The sequence below is a fragment of the Neoarius graeffei genome, chromosome 10, assembly GCF_027579695.1.
Source record: "Neoarius graeffei isolate fNeoGra1 chromosome 10, fNeoGra1.pri, whole genome shotgun sequence".
Lineage (NCBI taxonomy): Eukaryota > Metazoa > Chordata > Actinopteri > Siluriformes > Ariidae > Neoarius > Neoarius graeffei.
Window position 1 is genome coordinate 81,815,836 of NC_083578.1, and position 13,896 is coordinate 81,829,731.

Consider the following 13,896-nt stretch of genomic DNA (forward strand, 5'->3'; position numbering starts at 1 on the left):
TAAAATATTTAGTATCTGAATACATTTGAATAGGAATTAGACATCGTAGCAGCTGTGTTCTTCCAGACCTTTTTATCACATACCGTAAATCGCACAAAGGAAAATTGTCACAACCTTGAAGTTAATTAAAAAAGTTTTACAGAAAAAAACAAAACAAAAAAAACTCAAAATGCAAACTTCTCTGTCCTGAAGACTTTCCTGTGAGGGAAAACCTATTGACTGTTCCAAAGCACTGATTCTCGAGACTCCTTCCATACATTTTAAATACAGAAAAGCACACAACATAAATGAGTAAACATTTACCTTTTTTTAATATTATTAGTCTTAGATTGCATCAGCCTCTTACAAACAGACTGTTAAAGTGGGATACTAAATAGTCCAGCGGCACGGTGGTGTAGTGGTTAGCGCTGTCGCCTCACAGCAAGAAGGTCCGGGTTCGAGCCCCATGGCCAGCGAGGGCCTTTCTGTGCGGAGTTTGCATGTTCTCCCCGTGTCCGCGTGGGTTTCCTCCGGGTGCTCCGGTTTCCCCCACAGTCCAAAGACATGCAGGTTAGGTTAACTGGTGACTCTAAATTGACCGTAGGTGTGAATGTGAGTGTGAATGGTTGTCTGTGTCTATGTGTCAGCCCTGTGATGACCTGGCGACTTGTCCAGGGTGTACCCCGCCTTTCGCCCGTAGTCAGCTGGGATAGGCTCCAGCTTGCCTGCGACCCTGTAGAAGGATAAAGTGGCTGGAGATAATGAAATGAGACTTAACAGTCCACTTACTTTCCGGCTGGTATAGCATTCATCAGTAGTGTTAGCGAAGGCCAGTGCTAGCTTACCTGCAACTCAGCGCTGTTAGTGCGGCAGTCCAGTTACCTTTCGGCCGGTATAGAATTCATCAGAAGTGTTAGCGAAGGCCAACGCTAGTTTACCCATGACTCGGTGCTGTTAGCGTGGCAGTCCAGTTACCTTTCAGCCAGTATAGCATTCATCAGAAGTGTTAGCGAAGGCCAACGCTAGCTTACCCGCAACTTGGCACTGTTAGTGCGGCAGTCCAGTTACCTTCCAGCCGGTATAGCGTTCATCAATATTGTTAGTGAAGGCCAACGCTAGCTTACCCGTGACTCAGTGCTGTTTGCGTGGCAGTCCAGTTACCTTCCAGCCGGTATAGCATTCATCAATATTGTTAGCGAAGGCCAACGCTAGCTTACCCGTGACTCAGTGCTGTTTGCATGGCAGTCCAGTTACCCTCCAGCTGGTATAGCATTCATCAATAGTGTTAGTGAAGGCCAACGCTAGCTTATCCGCAACTTGGCGCTGTTAGTGCGGTATACCATTCATCAGTAGTGTTAGCAAAGCCCAGTGCTAGCTTACCCATGACTTGGTGCTGTTAGCACGGCAGTCCAGTTACCTTCCAGCTGGTATAGCATTCATCAGTGATGTTAGCGAAGGCCAATGCTAGCTTACCCACGATTCGGTGTTGTTAGCACGGCAGTCCAGTTACCTTCCGGCCGGTATAGCATTCATCAATATTGTTAGTGAAGGCCAACGCTAGCTTACCCGCAACTTGGCGCTATTAGTGCGGCAGTCCAGTTACATTCCAGCTGGTATAGCGTTGATCAATAGTGTTAGCGAAGGCCAATGCTAGCTTACCTATGACTCGGTGTTGTTAGCACAGCAGTCCAGTGACCTTCCAGCTGATGTAGCATTCATCAATAGTGTTAGGGAAGGCCAACGCTAGCTTACCCGAAACTCGGTGCTGTTAGTGCGGCAGTCCAGTTACCTTCCGGCCGGTGTTCATCACTAGAGTTAGCAAAGGCCAGCGCTAGTGTAGTCAAGCCAGTGCTACCAAGGGCTACTAGCACAGGCCAACCACTGAGAAAGTAAGATTTCTGTCTCCAGACCGTTCTTCTACACACACTCACGACAGTATTTTTCACTCAGACTTAAGTATTCATTTCCCTGTGCAATTTATTGAGTTACTTTTAAAATCAACATCAACAGCTACACACAACGGAGCGACCCGGCAGCCAAAATTCTCTCAAAATCTTCCGTATTTAATGAAGCAAACCTGGCGGCCATGTTTGTTTACAAATTGTCACTGTCGCTCACTAGCATGGAAGTTTTACATCTTGACAACCATGCAATATCGTAAACCATATTCAACACTCATTCTCCATTGGGTAGAGTGATGTAATACCTGTAGGATAAGTGATATGAAGAAAGAAGAAACCTTTATTTGTCACATGCACACTTCAAGCACAGTGAAATTCATCCTCTGCATTTAACCCATCTGAAGCAGTGAACACACGCACACGCACCCAGAGCAGTGGGCAGCCATGCCAGAGCGCCCGGGGAGCAGTCAGGGGTCAGGTACCTTGCTCAAGGGCACCTCAGCCCAAGGCCACCCCATGTTAACCTAACCGCATGTCTTTGGACTGTGAGGGGAAACCAGAGCACCCGGAGGAAACCCACGCAGACACGGGGAGAACATGCAAACTCCACACAGAAAGGCCCTCGCAGGCCGCTGGGTTCGAACCCGGAACCTTCTTGCCATGACGCGACCGTGCTAACCACTACACCACCGTGCCGCTAACAATATTGCATGCTATCAAACCAAATGAATGGAACCCGCTAGAAGGGAATAGAACACGTTTTTATTCCATGGAAAAAGTGTCCTGTACGGATAATAATTATCTTTACTGGAATAGTTAAAAGTCAACTTTTTGGAAAGGTGCTTTAATGAGACCATGTGTAAATCTGTAGTAACCTTTTATAACCTTCTGCTTCAACCTTTAGTGACTTGTGAACGGAAAAGTCAATGAGGCCTTTGTGCGTAATTTCACAATCGGTAACGTAGTCGAAGCAGAGAAACTAAAACGAGCCTCAACGCACAGATCCAGTCATCGATGAGAAAGTTTGTGAGATATTTACAGACGGGCCTCATTAGCGTTTTTTTTCTTGGAGAACAGAGTCACTTATAGGGTTAAATTACTCTCACATCTACCGTGTAGTTGCACCACACATCTCCAAACACACAGCACAGGCGTTAATTTACACACCGCTAACATCGCTTATAAGATATAAGTACACAAAGGGCGAAAAAAAAAAAAAGAACATCAGAGAACACTGTTTTATTTTATTACGGCTGAAGTTGACAGACGAAATATGCACGCTTTTTTGCTTGCTTCTTTGTAATAAAAGTCTATCCAAACAGTTTTTTTCCCCCTGACATTTCATTTAAAGGTACTTTGAGAAACCCCAAAAATAGACAAATGTACTACTGCTGACCTTTAGTCATTTACCTAAACCTAATATTTCCATTAAAGACAATCATGGCATGTCCAAATGGAAATATTATGCCAATTATGGTGATGTGAAGCACACAGGTATAATTGGAAGACCAAAAACGTAGTCATTAGCGGAAAGCAAAGGGCCGCTGTGTTCAGAAATGGACGTGCATTTGCCACACCGAGGGGGGAAGTGGATAAATGCGTCCGCAATCAAAAGTATTAGAGATGCTTTAAATGTACAAGCAGGTAGGAGGATAATTACCATGTGCTGCTGCTCAAAGCCGTAGCGTAACTGGTAATTTCCTGTCCTAATTGATCACTCTGACCTCTCTGCTTTCTTCTTCTCCTTGCTTTCCATACAGGTGATAAACGAGTGGTCAGGCTCTCGCTCAAGTCGAAAGAGACCGGGCTCAAATTCATCACGACGGATTTCGTCTTCTATAACTGCAGCGTCCTGCAATCGTGAGTATTCCGGCGGAACGGATCTTCAGTTGTTCTGCTGTATGTCGTTATGAAAACTACACTTTGTTCAGGCTACGTACCGTAAACCGGATGTAGCAACAACTTGATCAAAGCGTGACAGTCACTGTTTGAGGAAATCGTACGTATATTTTGGACGTGTTTGTGCGACACAGAGCCACAATTTTAGCTACACGTGATAGCTTTTTCAGCAGTTGACATTTAAATAATTTTTTTGTTGTTGTTTTTTTCATTTCACCAAATTAGCGATAAACCCAATCCAAATCTCGGAACGATTCCTCATGATTGACGTTTTTTTCAGTTTCCTGCTCACAGCTTTAGCTTCTGTTTGCAGTTAGTTCTCATTTATGAAAGAAAATCTTATAACCATAGTTTCATCTTCCCCCGTCATATAAATGTATATTATGACATTATAAAGAAGCATGAAAAGAAATAGCAGATCATTGCTGCCTCTGGTGAGCTGTAGCTAGTACTAGCTAGTTAGCTTGTTTTGCTAACTAGAAGAAGACAGAATGAAGCCTAAGACATAAAACAAAAACAAAAATAATGGCTATAAATTTACACGCACATATACGGTAGTTGGTTATTAGCTCACCTGGCCGACGGGCGATGAACTTATGCCATCGTGTGTCGTCCGTCCATTATCCGTCGTCCACATTTCACGAAAATCGCTTCTTCTGTCTCAATTCTTCACCGATTTTTATTCTTTTTGGCAGGAAGGTAGGTCTGCCTGGGGTGTATATAGCTTAAACACAAATTTGCATAATTGCAGTTAATAATGAAGATACGGACTAATTAATCAATCCCTAACGATTAGTTTCCACACAAATCGCTTCTTCTCCCACAATTCTTCACCGATTTTGATTCTTTCTGGCATGAAGGTAGGGGTACCTAGGGCGCATATAACTTCTACCCAGATTTGCTTCATTACAATTATTAATGAAGTTATGGACTAATTAAGCCTTAATGAGCAGTTCAACAAAAATCGCTTCTTCTCGGTCAATTCCTCACCGTTTTGGATTCTTTCTGGCAAATAGGTCGGTATTCCTAGGGTGGATATAGCTTCTATATATAGCTTGTATATAGTGTATATACCTTGCAACATTTATTGCGCAAGGTGGCCCACTTTAGATCGTTCCTTCTGGACTAGACGGGGCCGGAGCGAGCTACGCCGTTATTGACGATCTCGTTGGCTGTATATTTTGGCTACTACCTTTGTATATGTCACTTGCTAATGTGAAGGCAAAGTTACACAATACAATCACAGGCCACTTTAATTGGAACTTGTTTTTGATTCTATGACTCCTGTTCTTGGCTGTAGGAATGAAACCCAATGTGGTCTTCTGCTGTTGCGTACTGAGATGCTTTTCTGCTCACCACGGTTGTAAAGAGTTGCTATGAGTTACTATATCCTTCCTGGCAAAAAAGCTCGAACCATTCTGGCCATTTTCCTCTGACCTCTCTTATCACTCACTCGGTGTTTTTTGTTTTTCGCACCATTCTGTCTGTGTAAACTCTAGACACTGTTGTGTGTGAAAACCCCAGGAGATCACAGTTTCTGAAATACTCAAACAAGTCCATCCGGCTCAAACCAACACTCATGCCACAGTGAAAGAAAGTCACACTTCACTGTGAGATCATAATTTTTCCCATTCTGATGTTTGAACGTTGTGAACATTAACTGAAGCTCCTGATTTGTATCGGCGTGATTTGATGCATTGTGCTGCTGTTGAGAGATCGGCTGATTAGAGAACTGCATCAAACTGCAAGTGGATGGGTGTACATGGTGTATTCTCACCTGACTGTATGTAACGGAATGCTATGAAGTATGAACCATGCGAGACCGGATTATGATGTATAATTCACAATAAAGGCTCGATTAACGTTTCGACTTTGCCGTTTTTCTCCCATTCCCACACGGCACCATTACAGCATAATAATGGAAAATATACGGTTTTCACTGAGAGGGAACGGCGTATCAGCGTGATTCGATGCGTTGTGCTGCTGTCAAGGGATCGGCCGATTAGAGAATTGCATCAAACAGCAGATGGATGGATGGATGGATGGATGGATGGATGGATGGGTGGTCCTAATAAAGTGGCCACGAGTGTATGAGCTTTCCAGGAAGAAATCTTCGGCAGCACTTTTTGATTTTGATTTGATTAAAATGCAGTACATACAAAATACAGTATGAACACGGCATAAAAACCAGGATTACACCAAAAAGTGTGAACACTTGTTTCCATTGTGGTCCCAGAGACTTATAACAAACAGCCATGGTTACCATACTAAGTAAATGCCCAAAATATAATCAATAATAAAGTAATACAAAAAAATAATAATACTGATGATAATAATGATAATACCAAAAAATAGTAATACTAACACTATCAATAATAATAACAATATCAAATAATATCAATATCAATAATAATAATGGGGCGGCACGGTGGTGTAGTGGTTAGCGCTGTCGCCTCACAGCAAGAAGGTCTGGGTTTGAGTCCAGCGGCCAGCGAGGGCCTTTCTGTGTGGAGTTTGCATGTTCTCCCCGTGTCCGCGTGGGTTTCCTCCGGGTGCTCCGGTTTCCCCCACAGTCCAAAGACATGCAGGTTAGGTTAACTGGTGACTCTAAATTGACCGTAGGTGTGAATGTGAGTGTGAATGGTTGTGTGTCTCTGTTGCCCCTTTTCCACCAAAGCAGTTCCAGGGCTGGTTCGGGGCCAGTGCTTAGTTTGGAACCGGGTTTTCTGTTTCCACTGACAAAGAACTCGCTCTGGGGCCAGAAAAACCGGTTCCAGGCTAGCACTAACTCTCTGCTGGGCCAGAGGAAAGAACCGCTTACGTCAGCGGGGGGGCGGAGTTGTGAAGACCAACGACAATAACAAGACCGCGAAAGATCGCCATTTTTAAGCGACGAGAAGCAGCAGCTGTACAAATGCGAAGTCATCCATTATTATTATTGTTGTTGTTGTTGTTGCTGCTGCTGCTTCTTCCGTGTTGTTTTTGCTTCGATATTCGCGCCAAGGTTTATGCAAACGTAGCGACGTAACTGACGTATACAGTGACGTAATGACGTGGCTTCCCTTAGCACCGCGAGCTATGGAAAAGCAAACTGGTTCTCAGCTGGCTCGCAAGTTGAACGAGTTGTGAACCAGCACCAGCACTGGCCCCGAACCAGCCCTGGAACTGATTTGGTGGAAAAGAGGCATATGTGTCAGCCCTGCGATGACCTGGCAACTTGTCCAGAGTGTATCCCGCCTCTCGCCCATAGTCAGCTGGGATAGGTTCCAGCTTGCCCGCAACCCTGTAGAACAGGATAAGCGGCTAGAGATAATGGATGAGATGGATGGAATAATAATAATAACAACCTTTCCATGTTGTTGTGTTGAAATATATTTACGGCTTCCTGCAGTATTCTTCCCGGGGTTGATCATCCGAGTTCATTTTCGTTCTCTGCATCTGAAATAGCAGGAGAGTTCATTTCACTTCATAAGTACAGCATTTCAACAGACGAGAAAAACTTCAGGTTATTATTGTTTGGACTAATTGCTGTGCACTGAAACTTCGACATTCGAATGAGTTTCTTTTCAGTCTTTCATATTTTTTCCCCATTCTAGCTCTCGGGAGTTGAAATGCCTCAAGGCCCAGAAAAGAAGAGTCAACGTTCAGTTTAAAAATACTGTATATGAACACAATCAAAAGATGTTGCGATACTTAAAATGTTGGCTGTGGATTGCCTGGGTGCTTAAATAGTGGCAAACTTGAACTCACTGACTTGGTGCTTAGTGCCAGAGATGCACAAGTTGGTTTACTTACTCACGCACTCACTGATGATTAATCTGTCTATTCGAGTCGACCCTCTTAATTTTGCTGTGGAAAATAAATCCGTTCGTCATTATGTATAGAGTCACATCCTGTACACAGCTGATTTTTTTTTTTTAGTACTCATGTCAAATTCATAGCTAATCAGCTCATCTAATATTAAACTGAAGATCTTGTTAATATTTAACAGTCATTCCACAAAATCGAGCCGTACATGAGCTGATAGCTGACGAGGCACTATCAGCTCATGTATGACTCGATTTCGTAGAATAACTGTTTTGTTATACCCACATTGACTGGATTTTCAGAAACAGAGCATTTTTATTTTTATTTTTGGCAAATTCGATGAATAAAAACTTCATACAAAACAGCCGACAAAATAATTTCTGCTTAGAATTTAAACAAACTGGCGAAATGACAGTAGCAACTTGTGAAAAATGCAATAATAATACAACCCCGATTCCAAAAAAGTTGGGACAAAGTACAAATTGTAAATAAAAACGGAATGCAATAATTTATAAATCTCAAAAACTGATATTGTATTCACAATAGAACATAGACATAGACATAAAGATGGGAAGAGCATCACCAATCCCCCTAATTCTGCGCCGACAAATAGTGGAGCAATATCAGAAAGGAGTTCGACAGTGTAAAATTGCAAAGAGTTTGAACATATCATCATCTACAGTGCATAATATCATCAAAAGATTCAGAGAATCTGGAAGAATCTCTGTGCGTAAGGGTCAAGGCCGGAAAACCATACTGGGTGCCCATGATCTTTGGGCCCTTAGATGGCACTGCATCACATACAGGCATGCTTCTGTATTGGAAATCACAAAATGGGCTCAGGAATATTTCCAGAGAACATTATCTGTGAACACAATTCACCGTGCCATCCGCCGTTGCCAGCTAAAACTCTATAGTTCAAAGAAGAAGCCGTATCTAAACATGACCCAGAAGCACAGACGTCTTCTCTGGGCCAAGGCTCATTTAAAATGGACTGTGGCAAAGTGGAAAACTGTTCTGTGGTCAGACGAATCAAAATTTGAAGTTCTTTATGGAAATCAGGGACGCCGTGTCATTCGGACTAAAGAGGAGAAGGATGACCCAAGTTGTTATCAGCGCTCAGTTCAGAAGCCTGCATCTCTGATGGTATGGGGTTGCATTAGTGCGTGTGACATGGGCAGCTTACACATCTGGAAAGACACCATCAATGCTGAAAGGTATATCCAGGTTCTAGAGCAACATATGCTCCCGTCCAGACGACGTCTCTTTCAGGGAAGACCTTGCATTTTCCAACATGACAATGCCAAACCACATACTGCATCAATTACAGCATCATGGCTGCGTAGAAGAAGGGTCCGGGTACTGAACTGGCCAGGCTGCAGTCCAGATCTTTCACCCATAGAAAACATTTGGCACATCATAAAACGGAAGATACGACAAAAAAGACCTAAAACGGTTGAGCAACTAGAATCCTACATTAGACAAGAATGGGTTAACATTCCTATCCCTAAACTTGAGCAACTTGTCTCCTCAGTCCCCAGACGTTTACAGACTGTTGTAAAGAGAAAAGGGGATGTCTCACAGTGGTAAACATGGCCTTGTCCCAACTTTTTTGAGATGTGTTGTTGTCATGAAATTTAAAATGACCTAATTTTTCTCTTTAAATGATACATTTTCTCAGTGTAAACATTTGATATGTCATCTATGTTCTATTCTGAATAAAATTTGGAATTTTGAAACTTCCACATCATTGCATTCCGTTTTTATTTACAATTTGTACTTTGTCCCAACTTTTTTGGAATCGGGGTTGTAATAATAATAATAATAATTCTTGAAAAAGATACGTTCTTACCATCAAATACTTTAATTCCATATTTTGTTGCTTTTTTTTTGTATTTTTTGGAGGTTTTGTTTTTGAGTAGAGTTTTTATTTAGTCCTCGGTTGGTTCAGCAACACGAGCCGCCATTTTGTTTTTCTTTCCTTACGGTATAGATGACTTGCAACCACGTGATCAAAATGTGCTACGTCATGAGCGTTCGCCATGATGGTGGATATACAAAGCAACTAGGACGGCAGCCGCTGAAAGCGTGTCTATAAACAATGATGAATTTTCTCAGGATTACCACGATTTGAACGGTCGAATGAAGATTCGATACAAAGAGAAGATAGATATGTGTAGTCTTGACCCGTATTATTTAAAAAAGTCAGACTTTTCTGAAGATAAGACGCTTCTAACGACCATCGAGTACCCAGATATCACGTTCTACTGTATCTGGTTCAGCTGCCAAAGAATCAAGTCCGACCTTGGCTGAAACATAGCCCATTTTCTGAGTGGGTGCCCAGTCTGGATTGTTTCTATTGTATAATTTTGTTGGCACTCCTAAAAGCGAAACGGTAATACGCGTGTTAAAATGATAACGACCGAGTGAACCACGATAAGAAAACGCTCATTTTAGAGCAAAATTCTAGCAACACAAAATAAAATTCTTCCATGATATTATCGAGAAAGCTTTTGAGTCTCACCTGAGATAAAATGATCACTGCAAACACGAGCTGTCTTGGTTTTAACCTCTGTTAGATCAGCCCTGTCAACGTTGTTCAGCCATGCTGGTCTCCTCTCCGTACTAAGCCTCAGAGTTTCCTCGCTCTCTTTCCGAATCACGGATGAAATTCTAAAAAATCGGAACATGCCACGGTCACGAGTACTGTTGTGACCACAACCATATACAGCACAAAGATATGGCAGAGCTAAAAGAACGCTTAAAGCAGTGGAAAAACAAAGAGAGTTGCGCACGCGTAACTGTTTTTGTATGGAATGTCGCTTGACCCCACATTTGTATATCCACCAACATGGCCGACATCCGGGTTTCTATTTTGGTTTGATGTCACTTGCAAGTCAAGGATGTGAGCTGATATCCTAGTAGTAGAGTAGCCAATCAGAACGCATGATTGCTCATATCCAGTGAATGTGGATAGAATATATATATATATATATATATATATATATATATATATATATATATATATTAGTGCTGTCAAAAATGTCGCGTTATAAACGTGTTAACTTGACTCAATTTTAACGGCGCTAATTTTTTTATCGCGAGATTAACGCTCTGTGACATGATGTAGGTTTTTCAAAAGCTTTTGAAACTGCCAGGAACTTGGAACAGGGACTTTGCTTAGAAAACCGATAGCAGCTAGACTGTAATGCCACGCCCCGCACAGCCAGAGTCCTCTGCCCTCCCCCCAAAGAACCAGCGCGGGCAGGGCGCGCTAGTAGAGATGGGATTTATGGCTCTTTGATGAGATCCGCATCTTTGTGATCCGTTCTTTGAAAAGAGCCGTTCAAAAGACTGGCTAATTTGGCTCTTTTTAAATATTTATTCAGTTTTAAGAAGACAGCGTCTAAAGAAGCCAGATCCCTCTGAACTGTAAACTCAATACTATCCCAGAAATCCTTACTGTAATATGCAAATTTGGCTGCCTCTGATTGGACAGCGCGATGCATCAACAGGCAGAAAGTGTAAAAGTACAAAATGTGTTAAGTGAGCTGAAACAGTAAAGATCAGATTCAATGCAATATTTATCAACGAACAACTTAAAGTTAATATAATAGTATACTTTATATTATAATCAAGCATGTCAAGCCTGCCGTCACTGTGTAACCTATCTCTCTGATTAGAGTTGTAGACTAACTCAAACAGTAGATCATTTCACTCATGGTTCTCTTGCTAGCCCCGTGCCGGTGCTCGGCTTAGGTTTCACTTTGCAGTGGCTGTGTCAAGATGTGTTATGCTTTGCAATAAAAAAAAACCACATTGGTACAAAGCAAGCCCATTCACTTTTTTATGCTGATAAGAGAATTACAATGGTTTTTTATGTGACAAACATGTGCGATTAAATTGCGATTAATCGCGAGTTAACTATGACTGTCGCGACATTAATCGCGATGAAATATTTTAATCACTCAATGGATAAAAATTTCCAATACTCAAATAGCCAAGGAAACAAACAAACCATATAAATTATAATTAAATAGAACTCAAAACAGCTAACTCCAGGCTAGACAGTACACAGCCTGGGTTGGTCTAGACCGAAGTGCACTTACACAGTGGGCAGGGAAGCCGAGGAGAGGGAAGAAGTGAGTCTTCAGTCTGCACTTGAAGGTGGTCAGGGAGTCGGCAGTTCTGACCTCAGTGGGAAGGTCATTCCACCAATGGGGAGCCGGAACAGACAGCAGTCTTGAGTGGGCTGGGCAGGAGCGGAGAGGAGAGGAGGAGGGGCCAGGCGACCAGTAGTAGTAGCGAAGCATAGGGATCTGGCTGGTGTGTCGGTGCAGATCAGAGGTATGCTGGCCCTAACCCCTTGAGAGTCTGATAAGCTAGCATCAGTGTCTTAAATTTGATTCTTAAATTGGTTGGTGCTGGAAAAATCCAGCTATATTTTGTTTCCAGCTGGGAATCAACTTTTCAAATTCCAAACCAGTTTATTTTCTGAACCAGTTTATTTATCTCAGGGACGCCATGGCCTAATGGTTAGAGAAGCAGCTTTGGGACCAAAAGGTTGCTGGTTTGAGTCCCTGAACCAGCAAGAATGTTGAAATGCCCTTGAACAAGGCACCTAACCCCCAACTGCTCCCTGGGTTGCTCCATATAACTGCTGGGGGTATTACTGGGTTTCAGTCACGTGAATTTTCTTAGCAGTTTTACCAGAAGTGAAATAGCTGGTGGTCTAAACGGCTGCCGTAGTGCAAACAACTAGCGATAACTTATCAGAGTACGCTCGTAATCTAGAAGCCACTGCTTGCTTTAGGTATATTCAGAAGATCGCTATGTGCAATGGAATCGACCCCTACAGTCTGGGAAAGAAGGATTTGTAACACGATCTCGAAAACTACCCTTCAGTCGAGTTCCCCGACATCTCGAACTATCTGGTGTTGCAGACGTCCTTCTACACCGCAAAACAGATGAAAGTGTGGAAGAGTACGGAGGCTTACAACTCTTTTTGTACGTGGCTGGGTAAAGGACCTCAGTATCAAGTCACTGCCGAATGAATCCTGGATTGTTTTTGCCCGTGTAAGTATGTTTTTTTAAGCTTTTCGTTCGCGTCTTTACAACGAAGCGCTGCAAGTTGAAGTGTAAACAAACAACAGTTCACTTGATTCTCACTTGTGTTGGCTCTTATCTCTCAGGTAAATCATTCAAAAAGATCATCAGAAACCCCTTTAAAGACCTGGATCTTAGTTAAACAAGATGGAGAAGTGATCACGGCGCATTGTAACTGTACGGCTGGGGAAGAATTTTGTCGCGACCTTCATGCATATTGACTTTGTGAGGCGTAAACAAAGAAACAGCTGGGGACTTTCGAAAAAAAGTTCCATAAAATAACAACACATAGCAAGAAAAGTCCTTGGAAAACACTAAGGACAGAGCTGAGAGGGAAATACAAACCTTTCACCAAGCGATCACTGCAAACTCGAGCGTGCTTCGACTCGGCTCCCTTCGATTTCAGTAAGAGGTTCAAAAGCCACCTTTCTTGACGTCTTTTTACGAAATCCTGTGTTCGTTCACCCTTTTTTATTAGTTCACGAGGAACCCCGAAGAAACTTTGATCAGTTTCACGGTTCGATCGATTCGAACAACCTAAAACAACGCAAGCGTAAGGCATTTTTCATGCGAGCAACGCACCTTCTCCGTACAAACGCTTTGTCAACTGAGCTTTGGTAGACCACCAGCGAAAGTTTTGAATAACTAATGAATAACGTGAAACCCAGCAATATCAGGGTCCTGTTGTACGTCGCTCTGGATAAGAGCATCTGTTAAATGTAATTGTATTTTTGATCGAAATTTAGTGCATGAACCAGAACAGAACTTGTTACCTGTTGGCCAAAAAGGGCTATGAGAGCGCCGAGTGTGTTGGCGCAGTTTCTTCAATTTAAATTTTTTTTTTTTTAACCTGCCATTTTCACGACACGTCAGAAAAACATGTCTACATCAAGCGATGCGTGCTTGTACTTTTAGTTTTATAAACAACCTTTAATGGGATGTTTATGCGTCCACATTGATCCGTGTATACGACATGGCTCGTGCACCGTCTCGTTATTTAATTGCCACACCTAATTGCTTCAATTGGTTATTAAATAGCAATAGTCTGGGAGTGGACTCAGGCAATTGGATCTTCCAAAATTACCATCCAGCCTGTTGACATGTGTGTTTGCTTTTCCATGCACATCATTCCGATGTAAATCCAGAGATCCATGCCGAGGCCTCGGTCTCATGCGCTCAGTTTGGGGAGGATATCAAGCGCCAC

The 13,896-nt window shown here is 42.5% G+C and overlaps 1 protein-coding gene across 1 annotated transcript in view; it reads left to right on the forward strand.

Annotated features, from left to right (window-relative positions):
• plxna3 (plexin A3) overlaps nt 1-13,896 on the forward strand; it is a 451,726-nt gene that overhangs the window by 268,064 nt on the left and 169,766 nt on the right. The window contains exon 8 of the mRNA XM_060932405.1: nt 3,641-3,740. Within this exon, the coding sequence (XP_060788388.1) occupies nt 3,641-3,740 (100 nt within the window). The remainder of the gene's footprint in view (nt 1-3,640; nt 3,741-13,896) is intronic.